The 24,173-nt window shown below is 47.7% G+C and overlaps 1 protein-coding gene across 2 annotated transcripts in view; it reads right to left on the reverse strand.

Annotated features, from left to right (window-relative positions):
• Nucleotides 1–8,048: 8,048 nt before the first annotated feature.
• FNIP1 (folliculin interacting protein 1) overlaps nt 8,049–24,173 on the reverse strand; it is a 47,826-nt gene continuing 31,701 nt past the window's right edge. For both annotated transcript variants that reach the window (XM_009285934.2, XM_009285933.2), the window contains 7 exons: nt 20,502–20,648; nt 18,320–18,489; nt 15,525–16,950; nt 14,990–15,158; nt 12,907–13,104; nt 12,401–12,516; nt 8,049–11,397 (listed from right to left, as the gene is read on the reverse strand). In XM_009285934.2, the coding sequence (XP_009284209.1) occupies nt 11,319–11,397; nt 12,401–12,516; nt 12,907–13,104; nt 14,990–15,158; nt 15,525–16,950; nt 18,320–18,489; nt 20,502–20,648 (2,305 nt within the window). In that variant the 3' untranslated portion in view covers nt 8,049–11,318. The remainder of the gene's footprint in view (nt 11,398–12,400; nt 12,517–12,906; nt 13,105–14,989; nt 15,159–15,524; nt 16,951–18,319; nt 18,490–20,501; nt 20,649–24,173) is intronic.

Below are 24,173 nucleotides of genomic sequence, written 5' to 3' on the forward strand. Positions count from 1 at the left end.
TCGGCAGGGCTGTGTCTGGAAACGTGTTTGCCATTGCCATTAGAAGGGGGAGCACAATGAAATTCATGCAGAGACCTGCCTGGCCTGTAGGAAGCACACTGACTTCCAGAAACACCGTGACACCAGCAACAATCTTGTCAAGGAAATATTATTTTTAATAGCTGCATATGAAACGACTGCGCAACTTGAACCAGCAAACGTTGACTTTTCTGGAAAGCTGAGTGGGGCTCACTGTATTTTGACACGTCGCAGATAAGCTGCCCTCCAAGTGCCCTAGCTCCCCTCGATGCCATTAGGAATACTCTCAGTGCCGTACCAGCATGCTAAAAGCCATGGATGGTACCAGCAGATATCTCAATATCTGAATTTTTCCAACTGTTTTAGTGACTAATATTTTTCTCAGAGCTTTGGCCAGTGGACAGATTCTTTCCATAGAAGCCTGCGTTGCATTTAAACAGTTGGGTTTCATTGCTGTCTTTATCCAAGGCAAAATTGTCTTTGCAGTAGAAGTGTTTTCTTTTATATAATCAATTGCTGTAGCAGTTGCTATTTTGTGAACTACTAATTGAGCCTGTCTCCAGGAGGTTATTACAAATGCGCTGCACTTTTTAAAGAAGGTACCAAGAGAAATGGAAACAGTTTGTGGGCTTGCAGTTAAGGAGACCTTAAGGTAGCAGGAACCACCCCAGAGTTTTTTCTAGTTGTGGTCTAAAAGAAGGATGTGCACGCAAATGGTGAAGAACCTGCAACCAAAAATGGCAGTAAGAGTATTACAATAAGAAACTAAGAGAGCAGAGCCCAGCAGAAGCCTGCGTCCAGGAGGGGAATCAGCAGCAGCTGCAGGCATCGCCAGGGATCTGGCCGGTAGCTGGCACTGGCTGATGGTACGTGAGGACGGGTGCCAGAGACCCCACAAACGTGAAGGTGTGGTGACTGTTGCACAGCCCACCGGTGACGGCGCTCCAGCAGATGGAACTGTTGGTAACGCCACGGGCAAGGAGGGGGTTACAGTTCTCTTGGCAGAAGTATTTTCCCCGCTGAGATAGCAAGACCGCCACATGCTCCAGTGATGATGCTCAGCTGCCTCTTAGTTGACAGTCTGAACAGGAAATAGCCGAATCACAAATTAATTAGAAACGCTTAATGAGCCTCATGCTTTGACAGGCGGAGGACAGACACTGCTGGTGGAAGACATTTCCTCTAAAACTGCCTCTGTTGTACGCGTTCTGAAAAAGAGGGAATTCACCCCGTATTTCTAAGACTGATGACTTGCACTGGGCAAATCCCACGTGGGCTCTGGCCGAGCGCTGCCCGAGCCGGTGATCCTTTCGCAGACCGAAGGGTGACCTGCGGATCGCAGGAACCTGCGACCCAAGGGGGTCAGCAGCTTCCCAGCAAGTAAGCCTGGGAAAAAACAGACGAGGATGTGACAGTGAACTACAACATATTTGAAAAGTTGTATTTGTTAAGGATTATTTTCCCCCTAAAAATGGGAGTCTGAATTCATAGCTGTGAAGAGCTGCAGTTGCCGGGAGCAGCGGGGCTTCTCACTAGCCCAGGACAGGGCCCTTGATTTTAATACTAAATCAGTTCAAGCCTATGGTTCTTAAAAAACTGTATCTGTTTCCATGGGAAGGGCCTGCTTTTCACTAACCTGTAATTTAAGAAATGGTTCGCAGATTTAAACCGTATTTTGAAAAATAAATTTGCCTCCAGGCTGATGGCTTTTACAGCCTAACCAGCTTCAGAACAATGTCACATGAAATGACAGAGATCAAGACCTTTATTTAAACTGTTGGAGCTGTACAAGAAAAACAAGCTTGGAGAATAAAGCGCACGATCATTAATTATTGCAGCACAAGCAACACAGCTGTAATTATCTTGTTCGCCGAGAATGTCTCCCGCAAATTTTATCAGTCATATTGTTAATACATGGAAACAGGAGCCCTTATTCTTTCTGCTCTTTCGGTAGTGATGAAAATTAGACAAGATTTCTAGTTACAGCTGCTATTAATAAATCTACTCCTTGAAAATTTGGTAGTTAATTTCTTAGGATTCAGTGCACTCAATAAGCTATTGAAAAATATAATTGCTCGTGGCTGTAATTTTGAAGTAATTATAGAAGAATTGCTGAATGTAGTCTTTTTCAAATGCATCGAAGTTCTCCAAAGTGAAAAGCATCTCTGGCAGGAGAATCAAGCACACAAACCCGTTTGTGCCCTCTTCCCAAAAGTCACTGTTTACAAACGCCTTTGTAGCGTAGTGACCTTTCGCAATCCCCACGCCAGAGCCTTTAAACGAGGATGTTCGCTCAGGAGAGGTCCCACCAGCGGTCCAATATCAGCGCCGGGAGCCGACCAAGTGACTTGCCGTGACCACCCCTGTACGGACTCGGGCTTTGCCTCCGGGCGCTCTCACCGCTGCTTTCTGTGCTGGCTCTGGGCCATTTATAAACCACTTTTCTTTTGGTGACATCAGTGGAAACATTCTAGAAATTCATTCTATTAGCCAAGAAAACTAAAATAATTTGCCTTTCGGAAGTAAGGTGCTCAGTTCTCAAGGAAATGCTCTCACCCATCTTTCTCAGCCTGACTACACGCTCTTCCATAAGAAACACTAGTTTCATTTTCCACGGCACTCAGGGAAAACATTTGTTTTCCATTAACAGGCTGGGACAAACTCCACCTTCAGCTCTCCCGCCCGGCCCCAGCAATGCCACGAGCGACGCATATGTGTGTCCCAGAGCTGCGACTTCAGCCCATCCTACTCGAGAAGGAAATAACGACGAGAGCAGCCCTGCATCCCTCTCGCTTATCGCAGTTGCTCCAAGAGCCACGACAGGACATCACTGCAGCATCCCGCACCTCCTTGGTGGTTTTCCTTAAGAAAAAAGCTGAGTCTGACCCACCAGCAGCACAAAAACTCACGCTAAGGAGTTAACGAAGAAGGAAAAGCAAGTTCCAGATTAAACAGTCGCTCCGGTTACGGTGGTTAGAAACTGAACAGCAAGAGCAGCCAAAGGCACGGTGGTGGGAGAAAGTTCCTCTCTCTCAGCAGTTTAGAAAGCGCAGGATAGATGAAATCTTGAAACAAAAAGATACCAGCATGGAACAATGTCTTTACAGGCTAAAACCCGGCGGGCCCAGGGACGGCTCCGACCTCCGGCGGCTGCGGCACCGCCGGGGCTCCCCCGGCCCTGGGCTCCCCGGGGCACGTGAGCTGCAACCTGCATCGGAGGAAGCGGCTCCCTCTTGTTCACGGCAAGGTTCTGATTTTGTAACGAGAAAAAGATGAGCCAGGGCAGGACATTTCCCTCCTGCCACCCCCACTCTGGGATAACAGAAGTTGGAGACTTTTCTTGGTCTATAACTTCATCTCTGAGAAGACGTAGGTGCAGAAAAACTGTTCCCCAAGGAGCTGGGTTGCAGGTCCTTAAGGAAAACAACAGCAAACAGAAAGCACGAAGGCATTCGGGGAGCGAGGGGTGGATCACCCCAGGACCCCCCACCAGCACCCAGACTGGGGCTCCTGTCCCTGCCCAGGGCCTGGCCAGAGACGGGGCACGGGGCAGAGCAGCCGTGTCACGAGAAACAGGCAACTGCTTATCTCCTGTGCTGCTTTTGAAATCTGGGACCAGCCTACGGCCCAAATACTTCCTTTGGGATGTTGCGGTAAGGACCTGCCGGCTGGTCCAGGATGCCTCATCAGTGCTGAATGACAGCGGAGCTCCGCCGTGCTTCCCAGCTCTGCCCAGGAGTCACAGTTCCTCGCCCTCGGCGGTGTTTGAGCACCCAAACAGCTGGCTAGGTTGTATTGCAAGACTCCAGTACGGAGCTTTGGTGGAAATCTGGCCCTGAAACAACAGCGAGTGTCTGTGGCAGGACCGGAGCGCCCGAGCCCCAGCGTGAAGAAGCCCCGTGGCTGGGCTCCCCCTGCAAACCACCGGGGACGGTTATTCAGCCCCGCACCCGCCGCAGCCCCGTCCCCCCGCAACCACCGGCGACGGTTATTCACCCCCGCGCCCGCCGCAGCCCAGCTCATGGGCCGCGGGTGCCGATGGGCCGGCCGCCGCGTCCACAAGCTGCCCTGCCCACAGACCAGCCGCGATGGGCATTGCTCAAACCCACCGGGGCTTTGAGCAACAGGTGCCGGGCAGAGGAAGCGACCACGCGCTGCCGTTCAGCTGACGTGCATTAACATCACGGCTTGGGGAAGAAGCCCATGGCGCCGTGCTGTGGCTCTGAGCTCGTTCAGGAGATACGATCTCGTTGCAGAGGCAGCCGCGCAGGGCCCCCCCCTCCGCCGGCAGCACAGGAGGTGCTGCCAGGTGCCTCACCACAAAACACCTGTGATGTTCTTCAAGTAGCCTTTCCTTTAGCAGTAACGTCTCGAACCACAGGGCCAGCTACTTACTGTCACTTACTTCTACACCTTTTTCTTCCGTGCAGTAATTACCGGTGATTGGCATGAAGAGCTCTCTCTGCCCTGTTGTGGTTGGCTCCTCGGGAGCGCAGCTGAAGGCAGGAGCTCAGGCAGTGACTCCCCACCCTCGGAGCAGATGTCTTCAGCTCCAGCTGGGAACAAACAGCTGTAACAGGCAGAGGTTTAGAAATCAAATTCTGTTGCTGTACAAATATTTTTGGTAATGAAAATAAACAAAGAAACGGGCGTAACATGCTTCCTCCTGCTACTACGCTTCCTAGGAGGAGACGGGCTGTAAGAGCGCGGAGGACCTGTGCAAGACCCCAGCAGGTGACACAAGGGTGACGGCTCACACGAAGCTGTTCATTTCCAGAGGCCACACAAGGTGTCCAGCCTTGCAGGACGGCCAGCAGACATTGCCCCGGCAGAAAACGCTGCCCAGCAGTGGTCCCTCGGGGGAAGGGAGAGCCACAGCACCTCTCCGACTCGTGGCCCCTCGTGCCAGCTCCTCAGCCGATTCCCGTGGGGATCCACAGCTCTGTGGGAAGCTCCACGTCTGCTCTTCCTGTGCCGGTCAGGGCAGGACCTCACACTGCCGTACTTTTGTGCTGAGCGAGCTGCATGTCCTGCAGTGACTCTGACAAAGCTGGCACGCTGCAGCTGAAACCTGGAGGAAATATATTTAAACTAAAGTTTTTCTGTTAGGGACAGTATGAAAGTGCACGCTCTGGGTCAGCAGTTAACCCCTGCTCTGCTGGTTGGGAACCGTGGGGTGCCTCTGGCGTTACCGCATCCAAACGCTGCTCGTGTTTCTCCTCCTTTTCCCCCCACGAGGCAGCAGGACTTGCAGCACCAGCTGTGCGGTTTGCTGCCCTGCTCTGGGGGCAGGACGCGGGACGCCCCCCCCTTCCTTCCCTCTAACCCCCAGGGAGGGGGAGAATTAACCACCCCTTTGGGGGAGACACCAGGCTCATCAGACAGAGCCAATTTACCTTCTAGCTGCTCTGCCAGGAGAGGTCTGGAAGCAAAGCCCACGTTACCGGGGAACCAGGTTCTGTTCTAAAAGCCTGGGTAGATCCCACCAGGATTTAAACTTGTGGTTCTCCGACTGCTAAAGCTGAAAAGCGCCGACTCCAGCAAAGCAGCATCTCCAGTGAGCACCAGCAACGCTTTTCAAAAACCCGAGAACCGGTGTACTTAGATTTGCCTGTAGCAATAGCAAAGATGATGCTATTGTACACAGGCAAGACAGGAAGGCCATACAGTTGGCGTACGAAGCCCGTAACTGCGCCTGTAGCCCATGAAAGAAACGGGGGGATGGCTGGAACAGAACGTGCATGCTGCAGCACATAGACAGAGGCGTTCCTTTCAGCAGACACAGGCTCGGAAGACGTGTGTATCTCCGGGGTGTATGCTCGTTTGTAACGCCAGCTACAAGGCCGCTATTTTTTACTGATAAATGTTTAAGTCACATTTGCAGAGAGAGAAGAAAGCAACAGCGGTTCAGCAGCAGCGAGCTGCTTCTCGCCCCGCGGGCCCAGAAATCGTCCCGCGGTTACTCTGCACTAAGCCGCACACAATCAGCGCCTCTTCTGCTCTGCAGACCCCCCGGTAAAGCGACACAGCGAGCTGCTTCCCGCCCCGCGGGTCCAGAAATCGTCCCGCGGTTACTCTGCACTAAGCCGCACAGAAAACAATCAGCGCCTCTTCTGCAGACCCCCTGGTAACCGCGCAAGGGATGAAAGACGCTGCGGTACTCAGACGCCTATGGCTTGCGTCCCTGCCTTTGCCTAGGCAAAAGTGAATTAGCTTTCCCTTTTGTTTCAGGAAAATTAAGGGAATTACAGAAAAGGAGTAACAATACATTAAAAATATTGGCTAGCAAGTGCTATATCCTAGTCTAACTGAGGAGTTAAAAAGGAAGTCGGTTCTGGGCATTAACATCAGCGTTTTCTGGATGCTGCAGTGATTGTACTGCTGAATTTACTGCTAACATAATCGCTTGCCAAACACCCAGACACATGATCACCGGCTCAACCTCACGCGTCCCCTGTCAGGAGGACACCTCCTGACCATCTACTCTGGTAACACAAAATTCTCTGTCCTCCCTCAGGTGCGCTCAGCCAGCTGCGTCCCAGCCCGAGAAACACTGCAGGAGGTCTGACAGTCCGTTTAAAGCAGCGATGCACAAGTGTGCATCACCAATACCCCACAGCGGAGCCTCCTGCCTCTCCTCCGGCACCGGCTAAGGCTGAGCATCTCCTGCCGTAGGTACTGCTGGAGTCGGACTCGGTGCTGCCCGCTCTACCCCTCCAGCGCTGCTGCGGGATCACAGGCTCTGCCTTTTGAATCCATCATGGCACAGGAACACGAGGCCAAGCAATAAACCCCTGTGTTACAGTGATTAGAAGGCAATTGATTCCCCATCGATTGTTTTTACATCGCCTCACCCACACGGAGCATTAAGCCATTTGATACCATGCTGCTCGGGACGGGAACTGAGAACGCACAGTCTGAGCAATTTGTCCCTTCCCTGCTCGTAGGGAAAGCTCATGGCAGTGTTACAGGACCAGTTTAAACACCCACGGGTCTGCTGTTACAGCTTTCGTTCCTCCTGGAGCTGAAACAAAAAGTCTGGTAACAGGTATCTGTTTACCAGACAGGACTTGGCAGGTGCAGGCGGGAATCCTAGAAAGCTCCGGTCCGGTAAGTCTCGCTGTGCTGCCCATCGGATCCGCGGAGTCTCCTGCCCAGCAGCTCGTCTCTGGGGCCACTTACCTCTGCTCGTGCCCCGGCTCGTCCCCGTCCCAGTCCCACGCCTCGCGTGCAGCGAGGGCACCCGGGGAAGGTACGTACCAGGGAAGTAAACCATCAAAAATAGCGGGTGCAACTGCTTCAGGCAAAGCAAGGTCTCCATCTTTTGCTGATTATTTGTTCCCTCTTCAAGAATACAGGACCTGTATTAATCTGAACGTGCTGAAAGCCGCTGTATGTACACTCTGCTGCATCTCCCCAAGTTAATTCTTTTTCCTGTTGTACGATTATTACTTCACTTTTCTTGACAGCGCTGTATCGTAATTTGAACTTACAGTTAATAAAACCTTACCAAGATTTCTCAGTAACCTTTATTCCTGTGCAGCAGCCCAGAGAGACAGAAAAGGGAGTGTAACTGGGCAGATGGGCACAAATACGGGAACTTGTAGGAGAGGAATTACAAACGCTCGACTACCGTGACAAACTGCTCTGCAGGTAACTTTAGGAATGAGTGTACGGACCAGTGCGAAGACCACGGCTTTAGGCTTACGTCTGTTCTCCTCACGCGAAGTCAAGTGTCAGCACGGACGGTCAGGACCACCCTCCCGTCTTACTACTGCTTTTTGGGCCAACGACATTCACAACTGAGGGGACGGCAAGTTCGGATACAAATTCCCGTTTGAGATGGATTAATTCCTTAAGAGACCCCAAATGAAATGGCTGCGGCACCTCCGAGTACGAGGAAGCATGCCCCAAGAGGGATGCGTGATAGGAGACGGACGGATGTCGAGCTGGAGATGGTCACAGTTTATAGACTCACCAACACTCTTGTACTGCAAGTATAAAAAACGGGCAGAAAAATGTACCAGAAGTAAATTGACATACTGTATTTATTGCACAAATTTCCCCTAAAATTGGGAATGGTTATTATAATACAAGTGCACATCTTGGGAAATATATACAAAAACAGAAGAGATAACAAGTATGTACATTTTACCCAGCATTTTACAAGTACCACCATCTAAATAATTTAGAGAAAGCAAAAAATTGTCATAAAACATCTATAATAACTAATAGGGAAAACATACGCAAGGTGTGAAATCCTTTCTTTTAAGTATTTTTTGTTCTTAGCAGCCCAGTGTTTGCCAATTGCAACAAAAACAAATTTGCTAATTTGTGTGCCTAGCACACTTAGTTTTCAGCCAGAAAATTAAGACATGTTAATGGAGATTGGTAATAGTGGAAAAAAGAAATCAAACATTAGTTTTCTATTCACATAAAACAAATCAGGATACACTTTTTTAAGAGTCGATGCTATAGTCCTGTAAAAGATCCCTTTTCGTATTATTTAACAGACAGACATACGTACCACATTGTTCATGTACCCTAAAAGTTAACTTACAGAATAACGTCCCATCACACGAGGGTTTTGGCTGCCTTTTGTCTACAACACTGCTGGAGAGGCTGCCGCCCTGCCGAGAGCCGCCGCGCGGCCCCGCGGGCTCTGCGGGGACCGGCACCGGTGGGCGCAGGACGAGGAAGCCGCATCCGTGGCCGCTTCGTCTGGGACTGACTGAACACACCATTACGGCGACGTTAACGGGTTGTGCGAGGCAGAAGACGGCGGGGGAGGATGCCGCCGAACAACCACCTTTTTCTCCTTCTCAGGTTAATACTAATTTCAAGCTGCGCAAGGGCCTTTCTCGAGAGTCAAATCCGTTTCAAAGCAATACCCACAATTCGCCTAATAAGGGTTAAACGGAGGAGAACGTAGTTATTTTCCTGTGAGGATGCATTCTAAGCACAGTCCTGGGAGGCGCCAGGATTACGGTACGGGCGCTCCCCAGCTATTCGGGCATGTCCTACGGAGGAACCCACCCAAGGAACCTCCCCGGAGGAAGGGCAGGAGCGCATCCTCGGGCTTCCTCAACCAGGCCCACAACGCCAGCACCCGGCAGCACTAACGTCGTCAGGTTACAGCTGCAAATCTATGTACAATGTTCAGAACCGTAACTATTGGCTATATAACGTATTATAGCAAAGAGTTAAAAATTCATATTCTGAGCTCAATCCTATATTTCATTAAAAACGTGTTTACACAACTGGGCCCCTACGTTCTGTGCTCATTCCAAAAGCCAGATGTAATATAATTGTGTGGTGAAGAAAGGACATTTGAAGAATAGGGGAGAAACACATCCTTAGGTCACGTATTAAACCCAAGTTTCTTCCCTGCAGCAGTCAGCGTTAGGTTTTATATACAGAAGAGTTTCAGATGACACTGCCTATATTAATGTTTGGTTTACTCACTAACGTCGACTCAGTCCTACACGGAAAGGGGTGATGGGTTTGCCATGTAGATCTTCCCTGGAACAGAGTCTTAAGTTACAGATTTTAAATATTACAGAAAAAAAACCCACTCTGGGTGAAATCCTGGCCCCAGCGAAGGAAGGGAGGAGAGCTTTGTCGTTGACAGCGGTGGGGCAGGGATCTCTCCTATTGTTTTCAAGTTTATCAAATGGTTAAAATAGATTTGTATTTAAAATAACTCTGCAAACAACAATAGCAGGCGTGCTATACTATTGAAAAGATGATTACAGAATGACATTATTTATAGAACTGTTATAGAGTTTAGCGACCAAGTGAACACGTATCTCCTACTTCTGCGGATAATCCATGAATTTCGATATACTGAATGTAATCGATGAAAACAGAACCTAAAAATCAGCAACATTAATTGGCTGCTAGGACAAATACGCAAAGAAAAGCCTGTAATGAAGTGTCCAGTTAAACTGAGGTAGTAGAGCCTTTGAAAACATAATCCACCTACCACTGTATATTTACATTACTTACACCAGATTGGGTCCATCAGCTATTCGTACAACTATTGTATATACAATGACAAAACAGCGATGGCTGAGTAGAGGAGAAATGCTGAGAATAAAACAAACAACATTTCCTGCTGGTAATTACACAAGTGAGTAGAAAAGGGATTAGAGTCATCTGCGTCGAGGGTATATTTGTCAAAAAATAATTTTGATATTACTATACTCTGGTGTAATCAATGTTCATTTTTTGTAGAATGGTTTTAAAAAATATATCAATTAGTTACCTGAGCAATTAAGGGTCAGAGTCTATCCGTTTTTTCCCCAATGCTTTGGTACAATTATTTCTAGTTCATTATTTCAATAGCTGACTGACTGCTGTAAAAAGAATATGATGTTGCAAGAACATTAGAGACCATAAAAAAGTTAGAGGTAATAGTCGTGTCATTCTGGGGACCCCACGGGGAAATTTCAGCCAACGTTCTCTTTAGATATGGGTTGGGTTTTGTTTTTGTTTTTGTTTTTTTTTAACGTTTTGATTACGTCGTGGAAGAAAAGCATCACTTAGTATAAAGCAACGTCTAAACATTATAAACATTTAATACTGGTTACAACATCCGGCCAAGAAAGAGAACCTCCATCGCCAGTCTGTCTGTTGGCCTCTTCCTCCCTGTCCCCCCCGACGCCCCCCCGCTATTCCCTCTCCCCAGGGGAAAGATCATAAATAGATTTTGGAGCTGAGTGTCATTAATAAGCTTTTTACAAAACACACCAACCCCCCCAACCCCTGTTCTTCCTCTGGGAAGCGTCCAGAATTTGACTATGCCATGGAAAAGCAGGGGCTGTTTACAAATCATTGCAGCTTGAGAATCACAGATCTGACGAGATCCTAATCGGTAGGAGCCAGTCTGAAGGCAGCTGCTGCATTCTCTTGTCGAGTTTGTAACTGGCGATGGCATCGTGTATTTCTCAAAGCAGTTCTTCCTCACATTCCCCAGTATAAATTACAGTTAGCCACTGCGGCAGAAACTGATTAAAAAATGCAGATCTTCAGCTTTTGCTAAAATCTTTGCTTTTCCGTGGTTGAAATCTCGGCCTTACTCATTCTTCCTTTTTCCTTTCTTTATCCTTTTTTATAAATGACCAAGTGGGAGAGGAAAAGTCTCCAACTGTTTGCGTAACGTGCAGTCATACATGGAGGTGCTGCAGCTCACCGAGCAGTTTGTTTTAGTTGCTTCAAAGAGAAAGGAGCCAGAACGAGTTGTCTTCCACTTTATTTCCAGAGGGGGAAAAAAGTCAACGTCTGCGGCCTCTGGCATTTTAAAGTAGTATCTGGGCAACATACGGAGAGTGAGTGCTTGCTACAGCTGCCAGTAAAGGGAGGTCGCTGGATTCAATCCTAAAAGGAAGCAGAAGAGTCACATTTAATCTAACCTGAAACGTCGCTGGGCTGCGCACGTGCGTTGGTAACCACATTGCCTGCTCAAGCCCAAGCGTTTGTGCTCGGGCCGTGAGCGTATACAGCTCCGAGTGGCGGGGCATTCTTCAAGTAAAATTGAAGCCAATTGCGCTTCTCTCCTCATGCAGCGCTGCCAGCTGGGCTACACACTCCAGCCACCAGATTGTTTCGAACCTCCCCTCCAGACATGCCTGCTCGCGCTGATGAGCGACAGCTCTGCACTGTCAACGCTGCCTTAGCTCCTACCTGCCTGGATTTTTTTTCACAGGGCCAACAGACTGGTGAGACAGCGGACGGAGGGAGGGAAAACAGCAGATTCCTTCCTACCCTCAAAGTAAAGGGAGCAATCGTTGGGGGACAAAGCGCAGGAGCGGAGGACTAGGCTAAACTACTTCTGCAGCTACCAAGGAAGCCCTGGCACCGTGCTGCAGCTCACCCGGCTGCAGCTGCTCCCCCATCTCCAGCTCCACACATGCTCCGTGTGCCTTCCTGCTCACCCCATACTCCTCTGCATAAAAAGATATGCAGAGCCTTCCTATAAACACCCCTTAAATAGCTTCTCTGCCTGTGCCCCACACCCACAGAGACGTATTATGTGCCTTACATGACACAGAGGGTGTTTTCTGCCATGTAGGGAAAGTCAACCTGGAGGCATCAGGTGCCCCACGTTGTTCAGTGATGACTGACCAACTAAGGAAGGAGTCTGATAAGCTCTGGAGCGCTGAGCCCATCTTCCTGCCCGGAGGGAAGAGAGAGAGGCTGGGGGATCCTCAGGATCAAGCAATGGCTAAGGAGAAGCCTGCGGCCATGGGTGATTTATGCCATGCTACGGTTCCAGTCGCATTTAGGAATCCATTTTGCTGTGCTTAGAACAAGCCCAGGCGGAGGATTTGGCACCAAGAAACCCAGTGCGGCACCGCTCGGAGGAAGTTTGTGATCGTACCCCAGCACCATGCCCAGCTCCTTGACGTGAACTCTCATCTGGCCCTTGAGATACTCGGACAGCATCTTGCTTTTGAAATAGAGCTCCTGCAGCCGATCTTCCAGGTGCATAACACACTAGAAAGCAAAGGGAGTTGCGTCAGGGAGAAGACAGCACTATACCCAAACCGCACCCAGCCTCAGAGCAAAACAGCACAGACCCCATACGTCTACTGCCTTTTCCGTGGCCGTGTCTAGGTGAATAATTAGTAAGATATTCACTGGCAAGACTCTTACTTTTGAGCAGAAGCCTTTGATTGCATGTTAAATCAGAATTAATGAGACAGCTGTCTTGATTACGGAGTAGCGTTTAAATGGACAGCTCGAACAGCTACAGCAGGGGATGCACTGGCTTCTAAAATCGTGGCTACGGATAAATAAACTAGGCAGAACCTTACAACCTCTTTAACCTATGAAGGGAAAGGATGCTTTAAAAACATCACCCGCTCAACTGTCATTCATACTTACGAAGTTTGGAGATAAATTATGCTTGTAAAGCTGAAGAGTGGAATGAAGCAGGTTGGAGACGAGACTCGAGACTAACACTTCTTTTCCCAGCTTATTATCAATCATTCGTCTCTGGCTACTGGCCACTTGCACCGTCCATTTGTCCGTGTCTGCAATAATGCAGACGGCTTCTGCAATCGGTTCGTCCAGAACAGGATGCTAGAAACAAAAAATGAACAGCAGAACCCTGAGAATGACAAACAAGAACGGTCTTTTCACAAAACGTCGCCTTCCTGGATAGCAGGGATAGCATCCCAGACACTGCTACACCTAAAATACAGTAACACGTGCTAACATTGCATTCCATCTATTGAAAACAGCTTTATTGTAAGCAAGGCACAGTCTTAGAAGGACGGTCGCTATTTTGCATTCTCTTCCAGGCTTGAAAGTGTGTCACTGGCTGACAATTAAATCTTTTGATATTTGATATAAAGAGTTCTGACATGTCTAAAGTACATTTTAAACCCCTAAAACTGAAAGAACCAAGACCCCAACTCGCTGCTCAACATGGCTGTGTTAACGAGGTCGGTTTTATTCCCAGTTGCCACGGGTTTCCCTTTAGGGGAGGGCCAGCAGAGGGAGTCAGGAACCAAGCCTGCGCCCAGCTCCTCCATTCCTTCCAAGTAGCGTTCCACCTCTCTAAAGCCATGGAGGTTTTTTGGAACCCCACTGTCCTTCCCCAATACATTTTTTGGGCTGGCTGCTAGGAAGCACCTCTGTCCAAAGAGTCCCACGGGGACTTCACACAGGGCTAGGATGCAGTTACTATTTTACTTGAAGATAAGCACATAAAATCTTGCTCAGTCCTTTCATATCCTCTCAGTCTTTGACTTCTGCAACTGAAGTTTAAGTCTGCTGATGGACATGCACTGCTATTAGGTTATATTTCAGATAAATCCGTTTCATAGCAGCAGCTACCTCACACCGCTGCCTCTGTTGCCTGAAGTTCAATTACACTTCACAAATGGCTTAAACATTCAGCCTAAAACACAATGGCTTAAACCAGCGCCTAGAACAGCCACGCAGGGAACGAAACTCCCCCCCGCAGGGTTGGGCACAAGGAAAGGGGACAGTAACGTGGGGAATGGGCGCAGGAAGGGTAGCTGTGCCTGTGTAAGGTGTGACGCACGTTGTTAACTCGAGAGGTATGGAAGAAGGGGACATTTTGGAGGCTCCCAGGGGAGCGCTCAGAGAAGCAGACTGCCTGCTCACCAGTCTCTGCATGGGTCTTTCCCCATTCCCTTGGGAATAAACTAGAGGGGAGCACAATCACGCTTTTCAGTGACAGCCTGCTTTCCACTCCTCTCCTGGTGACTATAAAAGGGGTAGGAAACGCCACGCTTCCCAGTCATGCCCCGGTTCATCTAGGGAAAAGCTGCTGTGGAGAAGAGATGATTTCCAACACACATGAGAAGTGCGAGTCCCCTTAGGACAATCATCTTTATATTGTTTTCTCCTTTTCCGGTAAAGCCGGCACCATCCGACATTTTGACTACAATCCTAAAAAAGGAGTAATGTCCCCAAAATGCTGAGCATTCCTGATGGCTTCACCACGGAGAACACGTTCTGCCCCACAAGCAGCAGCACGTTGGTTAGACGTGCACGGAAAGAGGAGGGAGCAAAGGCAGCTTCCGCACAACCACTGCAGCAAGACTCTGTGCCCGGGAAGAGATGCACGGCAACCTCAGCGTTTGGTCTTGTTTAACGTCGTTGCATCCTGTGGGCATCCAACCATCAGCAGGCTGCCAGGCCTACAGGAGACAACGATTTCTCTACGGCTTAGCACAGAGATGCGTCTTCCCAAGGGCACGAGCGTCTCAGCTGGCTTCAGTGGGAGTCTAAGTCTTTGTGCTCCAGATTTGCAGTGAAATACCCACATTTTTCAGACGCATTGAGAGAGGAGAAAAAATTGGTGACCTGGGACTGGAGAAACCTGAAGAGAGCTGTGACAGTAAATATTTCCACTGCCAGCAGGTTTGTACATTCAAAAACATTTGCCTTTCCCTACTGTGACAAATACATTTACCAAATATAGCTTAATTACCTGCACAGCATGAGACAAATCTGACACCAAACAGTGCCTCAGCTTTTCATCACTTCCTATTCCTTGCAAAACAAAGTCAGGGACATAACATGAACAGTAGCCACCTAGTAAGGATCTTCCAAAATTGGCAATACTGGGCTGGACAGAGTTCACTTCAACTAATTTTGACCTGCAAGAAAAGCATATCAAAGAGATGTACAATAGTAAAAAACACATTCAGCTTACAGAGAGGTTGCATCTTCACATTTAGCATATCTCTTCTAACTTCCATTCAAGCACTTTTTAAAAAGAAAGAGTTCAAAGTCAGCTTTTGCAGTCAGCCCATTCTGGAAGAAAAGGATACGAGCCAAGATCGCAATGCACAATTAATATTTTTTTCCAGACCGCTGATCTCTCTATATTCTTTTACAACCAGCAAGCTCAAGAGACACTTTTCCAACCACTGATGCCAAGTTAGGCTACATTCCTCCAAACATGTGACATGAGAAGAGGCTCTTATCTTTTTTAGGCTCTATTACTGCTGAATAGTACTTACCCAGGGAAGGGAATCTCATATTCTTCTGCCCAATCTTCTTGCTCCCCTCCGTAATAGTTACTGCTTGGTCTAGCTAGATCATGACCTGTATCCTCACTTTCGCTGTCACCCAGGGCACTATCTGAACTCTCATTTCTTGGAATGTCCCAATCAATTCCCGGGGCGACTTTTTTCTCTACGTTTTCTCTGTCCCCATGGGGGACGCGAATAGAGATTTTCTCTCTTTGGTCCTGCTCATTAAAGCAGTTTTTGTAGGTCTCTTGTCGAACAGAGTCCATAAATTTACAAAACTCACTAGGTGGTTTGCTAGTCTTTGTACACAGCTTTTTAGAAAACTCTAAACTAGTGTTGTGAGCAAGAAGGTCTGTAGCTGCTTGCCCTGGAATATCATCAATAGTCCGGGTTTCAATTGAACTGTCATCAGTAAAATATTCGTCAAACAGACTCATGCTCTCAGTGTTGTATGGATTTGGATTCCAGCTCTGATGCTCACTAGCAACTTGAGGAAAGGGTTCAGCTGTCCCACAGTCTCTATTTTGGTCCTCAACAGTTTGTTTAGCTTCACAGTTCTGATCAGCAGGCACTCCTTCCTCTGTTGCTGGCGGGCTGTGATGCCTAGCAATTTGTTCCACTACTGCCTGACTTCTGAGTTCGATGTCTGAATCGGGTGACATGGAATCTCCGATGAGGAAAGTCACCTTTGTCTGAGCTTCGGCAGCACTGCAAGGAAACACATCGCAGAAGAGCTTATCCGGCGGCTTCTTTTCCACGGCAATACCGGGTGACCTTGTTACGCTGACCGCCTGGTTGCCCGATTCCAGCGAGTCTTCGTTCCTCCACACGTTTGCTGTTGGCTCCAAACCAGATTCCGTCACTACACGTTTTTCTGGTGAAGCTGACCCTGTGCACACCACGATCTCTAGTTTTGTGTCCAGGCAGGGTCTCGGTTGCTTAACATCAACAGCATCTTCCTGGCAATCGTCAGGAACAATAGTTCTGTTCTCATCTGAAGAAGTTTCCAGCTCTACCTTAGGAGTGTTTTGAGCATCTTCTCTCTCCTGCTGTGAAACACCTTCTATGTTTTGTGCAAGGGAAATCGGACATTTGCAATATTTACAGCTACAGTTAGGAGTTCTCACTTCTTCAGACTCCGTCGGTAGCAAGTTGCCCCTGTTCTTGTGCATTGTGACAAGCACATACTCAGATTCTTCTACTTCTCCTTTCTCCAGCGTGGTGGTTATAACAGTTCCAGGCATGACAATGGCTTCATCTTCCCCATTTTCTAGAAGATGCGTCTCTTGAAGTTCAGAGCATCTGATGAAGTAAGTAAGGAAATAAAGCAATCTCTGTACCAGGTCATGCCTTTTGCCAACCACAACTGTTTTTGCTAATCTCACAGGTGATCCAATAGCCCCATACAGGTCACCTAGAATAGGAATTAAAACAGACAATTATTTTGCATCTTTACAATAAATTATTCTTCTAACAGACAATTGTTGTGGCCAGTTTTCAACGGCCAGGTCTACAACAGAAAAATACTAAAGCAGAAGAGTGAGGACAGCTATGCTAGTATTTTATTTTCAATACAGAGAATCCCAAAGATGCTGTTGGTATCGTATGTAAGGTGACACACTGGTCAGGGAGACATCTGATCTCACGTATTAGGGGGTATTCGCACCACCTAACTTCGGTGTCTAGCTTTGGAGGCTCGTCTCCTGGGTTCCTTATATAGCCATGGGAGAGAGGAGGCATCTGCTCTGAATTACCCTGGATAGTCTGGAAACTGGGCTGAACTTTTACCCACCAAGAGAAAGCCGTAAGGAGAAACAAACTTAGGCCAAGAATGAGGGCAAAAAGTGACAGTGGCGGGCGCATAGCTGAAGCCAACCTTCTTCTCTTCCCTCCCCTTGAGCTCTACTATGGGTTGGATGGGTTGTTTTGACTGTACTCCAGATTCACCTGGGGAAGTGCCTGTGCATGCGTTGTTCTGGAGGTATTAGGGCACTGCATGAATGCAGGGATGGGGGGACAAGGGATCCAAGAGGCCTTGAAGGCCAACCTAAGCACAGTGGATCCCTTGAGTCCCATGAGCTCTGAAATCAAGTCTTCTTGCCAAGTCCCTAGCCATTCCTGCCTATACCAGAACAGGGCAACCTTGCAGAAGTTTCCTTTCCCTTCCCTAACCAAATTCCATGAGAGTTTGTGTGCAGAGCAGGACAATCTGACCAGAGAGTAGGAAGCTCATCTCCTCTTCTCTACTCAGCAATTAGAAGACAGTGTGACTAGCTACTCGATCGACTAGGCTTTGAGACCTTACCCAGGGGGTTGCCTAGGCACGCCTGTACTGTGTCGCTCCTTTGCCTGTTGTATTGAGAGTCTGTTCATTTCTTATCAAAAGATGGTTTTCCTTGATTTGCTCTTTCCAGAACCAGGCTTATTGATAGCAGCATCCCAACAAATAAAAATCGATTTTCCTTATAGAGGGAGGACCAGAGGAGGACTGGAATCCCCCATCATCACCAGGGCAGGTGACCTTAAGAGACCTGCCATAGATGACTAAAGAGGGCCTTACTTTTTGGCTGCCATTTTATAATTGATAATGCCTTAAGAAATTACAGCACATATAAAAAGATACAGTGACTACCTCTAAGCCTGAAATACACACTTTTGTCTCATTTTGAATTAAAAAAAAAAAAATTTAACTTGGGGGGGAGTAACAAGCATCCATAAAAACCACCGCGCGCATACCCGTTGATGTAAAGCTGTTGGACGGTTTAGAGATGTTTGCCACATACCGAGCTGTGCCCACAGTGGGTTGTATGGATGAGTTTTGGCCAGCATGTCCACGCTCTGGGAAGAATGCTTTTCCAGGAAGATTCTTATAGGCGGCTGGCCATTTGGCATGACGGTAGGGACCCAGGCCAAGTGGTTAGTCAGGACTGCAGTCAGTAAAGCTGGTAAGAACCTGAAAGCAAAACGTTCATCGTTTTTTTCCACGTACACACTCAGGATGTTAAACTGACAGCAGTTCTACAGTCTATATGGATCAAGGATTGCAGAAACAACCTAACAAAGTTGGCAGAGATCATCCCTTCGGTCTTGGTTCTTTGGGGAGAGAAGGGAGAGCTGTACCCTCCCTCCCACCCCTGCAAAGCTCTTTTTTAGAACACACATTTAAAGTAAAATGCAGTATTTTAAACTTGTGGCATCTCAGTTCCTCTGTTTGGCAATAATTATGAGACTTCCTATTTTGCAAGCTTTATGTTGTAAAACATCTCAAAACCAACTTACTTTGTTCACTCTAAGAAAATAGTGGCACTGTGTGGCCTCTGTACTCCAAGAAGGAGATCCCAAGCCCTTAAGATCTCTGACTATTGATGAGAAGGAAGACTATTGCTACCAAACCTGTAAAATAACTAGCTGCTGTAGTCTTTCATCTGTCTGTCATGCAATTTCAGCACATATGGCTGCTCCTTTTCAAAAATAAAAACCCCCAAAGTTCTGTAGCTCAGCCAGAAAGGCTGTGTCCTTACACTGGCAAAACAGTTTTCACTAGCTAAGCAAGTAAGGTGAAAAACCTTTCTGAAAAATGTTAACTATCTGATTTATTGTAACGATAGCACATGGTTTCTGCTCCGCGGAGGGAAGACTCTCCTTCCCCAGTCCCCTTTCCCGGCAGGAGGAGCGTGCAGAAGTGCAGCCCAAGAGCCTCCCGCATGCCAACAGATGGTGCTGGCGGCCGCCGCAGCGGCTCAGGTGCCCAGGGAGGAAAACAGTCGAACGCCACCGAGCCTCAAAATAATGCTATTTAAATAGTTTACAAGCATCAGGAACCCTACAGTTTAAATTTAGGCCCATTTCCTCGCTGGAGACAGCCAAAGGAGGAAAGGAGATTTAAAACTGGATTGAAAAGGATATGGGGCTTGATTTTCCTCTTGCTTCCATCAGTGTAAATCTTACTGTATTTAAAACAAAGCAAGCAAACAAACCCAAACAAATGCCCATTTAAATGTAACCAAGATGTATAGGGCTCAGAAAGGCAGGGACCAAAGGGGCTAATCCCAGGAAAAAGCTTCCACTGCAGCAGGAACCGATTTTAAGAAAATACAGTTGAACCCCTCACAACTCCCTACGGTTTCTCCCATTGCACTGAGGCAGGAGAAGGTGGACCACGCTGACCGCTAACTGTCACCCTCCCATCTGGGGGAGAGAAAAGATGACAAAGTTGGTGGCAAAGCTGGAAGATGGTGAGCAGCAGCCCCTTCCCCTGCGACCGCCCCTTCCCCACCCTGCAGGGAGCAGTTTTCCCAGAGCTAACAGCTGGTCTTTCAGTGCCATTCCCACTCAAACTTCACATGTTTGTGCTCGTTTTAGGACTTCGGTGGAGCCAAACGCTTTAAAAACTTCCCCTATTCATGCCCTGGGGAAAGAGGATGAAGTGTTGACAAAAGAGTAAATTTATCAGATTCTCCTGAGTTTATCAAGAACATTCTCTTTCTGAATTTTTAACAACTGCTCAGGGCTATGTCCTGAGGGCAGAAAGGTGAGTACTAATGAAGCACACAATTTCTTTAGTGGCATTTTACAGAAGTCAGGTTTAATAGCAATTTGTGGTCAGACAGTATTACAGACACGGCTCTTACTGAATGTCTAACCTTGCTCGTCATATGGTAACTGATTTTGAAAGGTAGATTAATGCATTTCATAAGGTATGTTCACCCCCTTCCAGACATACACACCCATCACGCGCTTCCTATGGACATGTTTCAAATGTTTAGCCTCTACCAAGATTTAGAGGATTGTGGGGAAGCAGGCATTTAATGAGATTCTTTCTCTTTTTTTTTTGTTTTAAACAAAGTATTTATGGATGGTCTTTTGATTCTTTGATTACCCCGATTTTAAAAACAGATTCAAAAATTGGTTTGAAATAAAAAGGCATAAGCACATATGTAATTTAAAAACTAAAATCCACCATACTGGTTTTTAGAAGCATTTTCCATCAAAAAAGTGAATTCCTTCATGAAGCGATGGCAAAGCTGGTTCTTTTCTGGTGTCCCCGACATCATAGTAAGCCAGACAGGCTCCCCAATCCGTGGCATCGTGTAGAGATTGCAAATAGTTGTTCTAGAAGGGAAAAAAAAAAATCCAGAGTAAACAAAATAACGAAAGGCAGAGATCCCTATTCAGAGAATTTACTGCAACCTTTCATTCCAGCTGTCATTTCTATCAGAAACAAAATTTCTCCAATCAACCATTATCCAAACCATGTTGTTCATTAAATAGTATTAATTCACCCTTCCACCTCAGAGAGTTAAGCGTCACAGGTTCTTCATGCATCTACCTGCACTGATCCCAAGCACGGTAGCATTCACCGTCAAAAGTCAAGAGCTGCCCTGTTCCGAATGGAGAAGAAATCAATGATTTTTTGTTGTTACCTCCCTGCTTTCTCTCCATTTCATTCAAAACATGCAAATCCTCCATAGTTCTGCTTGATTTATGACTAGGACAAGTTTATGTGCATCTGACTTATAAAAATACCTTAACTTCCTCCTTGCTTTAAAAAATTGCTGTCTCTCCAGGCCAACCCCACCAAAGTGGGGGGGATTTGTAGAGAAGGGGACCAGGTTACTTCTTTAGCTTTAAATAAAGCATGTGAGAGTCAAAGTTACCCCACGGTTTCAAGGATGGCGCACCTACCCACATCCTTTTTGACTCTACAGAGGACAGTAAATACACGATTAAAACTTTAGCTCTGCAGTAAAACACCAGATTAAAACCCCTCAGATTACTGTTAAACTCCTCTAAAATCTAAACCAAATTATAGTTTTAAGTACAATGCCTACGTTATGACACTATGGGAACCTGTGTTTTCATCACGGTAAAAATGTAAGCCTGAAAAAACACAGAACAACAAAGGAAATGACTGATCAATTCAGGTTTCTCCCCACCTAATGCACTACTTTTTCTAGAAGAGATCTTTTTGTTTTACAAGACAAAGATTTACACTATCCCATTATCCCTAGTACCACCCCTGATTTATAAAGATCTTCTCTGATATGTTGGTCGAAAAATTTATAGACACTTCCAGAAGTAAAGCAATGGCTGTGCACGTCAGGAAGGCAAACACACTCAAGCAGCAGCTGCCAAATCTTCTGTGGTTTAGTGTTTAAAATGAAACTCCCTAGGAAGTGAGAGCCCAGCATGTCAGCAGCAGAGCAGCACACAACGGTGCCGGTACGAGGGGCACTCAGGGGAGGAAGGAGTTATTCCCCGGTTATTCAGCAGAGAAGAAAGCAGCTGTACGGTGACAAGACCCCCCGAGCAGCTCCCCAAAGGGCGGCAAAGGTGACCGTGCACCGTGCCGAAGTCGCCAGGACTGCTCAAGAAGAAAGGGGGTGAGGGGGGCAGCAGCATTTTCTGCCATTTTTTTTCCTACCAGTTTTCATTAAATACAAAATCCACCCTGCGTGTTCACAACAGTCAAAATCAACCCTGTCTTCCTCAAAGGTTCGATTTTCAGACACTCCACTGCCACAGGCATGATGGGAAAGCCAGAAAACAGTCAACGGGCTGGAGAGGGGGAAAGTCAAATTACCAGACCCACCAGCACTCAGAGGGCTTGCTGTTTGCTGGGTCAGTTTAGAGTAGCCTCAGAGCTGCTCTACGTTAACCCTCTGCTGCTGGTCCTCTCCTGGGAGAAGAGCACAGACTGATTACAGACCTGGGCACAACAGTCCTGCCAGGTTAGACACGAGTGGGGCATGCAGCCAGGGGACACCGGCACCGCGGTGGGAACCGGAGGGTCTCCGGCAGCGCAGCGCTCTTGGGGCACCGGGATTTCATGCCTCAGCAGTAGCGAGTTGGGACTAGAGGTGGGATTATTAAGGGAAAGGTTTCTGTTCACAGCCCATTAACTGGAGTGGATGTTAAAGAGGCCCAAAGAAAGGGAGAAACCCCAAGTCCAGGGACTTCAAAGCTCAAAACAAGTATTGAAACTTACACCCCCCAGACACAGCTGACCTTAGAAGCTGAAGATCAATCGCACAACATAACCTAAAATACAGTTTATTTCTCCTTCACATGCAAACTAACCCAAGCCAAGCCTCTTGCAGCTCGGCTGTTTTGAAAAAAGAAGCTACTTCTATACTAAAACCAACATATTAAAATATTTGTTTTCGTTGAAAAGATAGACCGAGTCTTGTGATTCGTTATTTACTATTCTGGTAACCCTGGCTGCATCTGCAACTGATAGTGTTTCCTCAGAGAGAGATCAGATTGCCCTGGCCGGCGGCCAGCAGGCATGTGACTGCAGTGCAGGGAACCCTCCATGCCAGCGCAGGCAGCAATGGCACAGAAACCAAGGGCAAGGATTAACTGCTTTCCAGCTCTGCAAACACGGAGGGAAACGCTCTCCTTCCGTTTATTAAAGAACAAAACCAGAAAAATAAAATCAAAAAACCCAAAACATTACAGGGAAGTTAACGGGATTTAAAAAATAACAACCACTAAAAATCTGCAGCAAGCAGCCCCCTCCCCTCTGCTCGCCGTCCCCCACGCACACCAGCATGCAAGGGAAAGTTCAGTTAATGAGAGAGACTGTTCTTTTGAGGGTTCCAGTACATTTAAAATGGTTTATATTTGGAAATGCTTCTGGCTTGCCGAACTCTAGCCTGGAGCTGACGGGCACCTCGGCACCAGCGATGGGTGCAGCAGGCGCAGGGGCTGGGGGAGCTCCTCAGGAAACACCTTCACATCTAACAGCGGCTTGAAACCAAACAAAGCACAGCCCAGCCAAACGAAAACAAAGACCTGAGCAAAACGGCTCCTACAAACCCTCTGGGGGTTTGCCTGCTCTGCGGGCGCAGATGGCACCGAGGCGAGCAGCGCGGGGCCGCGGCAGCCACCCTCCGCACGGTGCGGCATGGCCGTGGGTCAGGTGTTGTGCTGCTCTCTGCTTCCTGCTTCACCCTCACCCAAACACACCTGCAAACCTCCCGGCCTTTGCCTTGGATTTTAGTACCAGTCCGAGTCGTCTTTCCCTGGTGCTGTACAAACCAAACGAGTGGCTCGTTGTGGACGAGAGCATCCCTCTGCAGCCCCCTTCCTAAGGAAAACACTTCCGACCCTCAGCACCGTGCTGTGAGAGCTGCTCTGCTATTTAAGAGTTGCAATACAATAGCAAAGCTTAGCATCTCTTTAGGGATTGTTTCAAAAAAGGAAAATAATCACTGGTTTATAAAACTTAATTCACATGCATTTGCTCCCTATCCTCATTCCTTCCTTCCAAAGACGATTTTTCCTTAAAAAGGAAGAAGAAAAGGAAGGCAATAATTGCTGCAATGAGTGCAGGAGCGGGGCTCCCCCGTGCAGGGAGCCCATGCGACTCCTGTGCCCATGCACAGGGGCCAGCCTGCACCGCTGAGGCAAGACGCACCACTCAGTTCACAGCAGCATTAAGCTGCTTAAAAATTACTGGCATAAAACAGGATCACATTTGACTGCCAGAAAGCAGAGAGAGGTGTTTCCCTAGGCCTTGCGCTCAGTGTTTCCTTGCCAGTCTGCATATTTGCCACACAGGTATTAGTCAGATGCATAATCTGTATTACCAATGTGCTGCATTGGCCTCAGGGACCGGGGGAGCTGAAATGT

This window comes from Aptenodytes forsteri, unplaced genomic scaffold (genome assembly GCF_000699145.1).
Source record: "Aptenodytes forsteri isolate BGI_AS27 unplaced genomic scaffold, ASM69914v1 Scaffold54, whole genome shotgun sequence".
NCBI lineage: Eukaryota > Metazoa > Chordata > Aves > Sphenisciformes > Spheniscidae > Aptenodytes > Aptenodytes forsteri.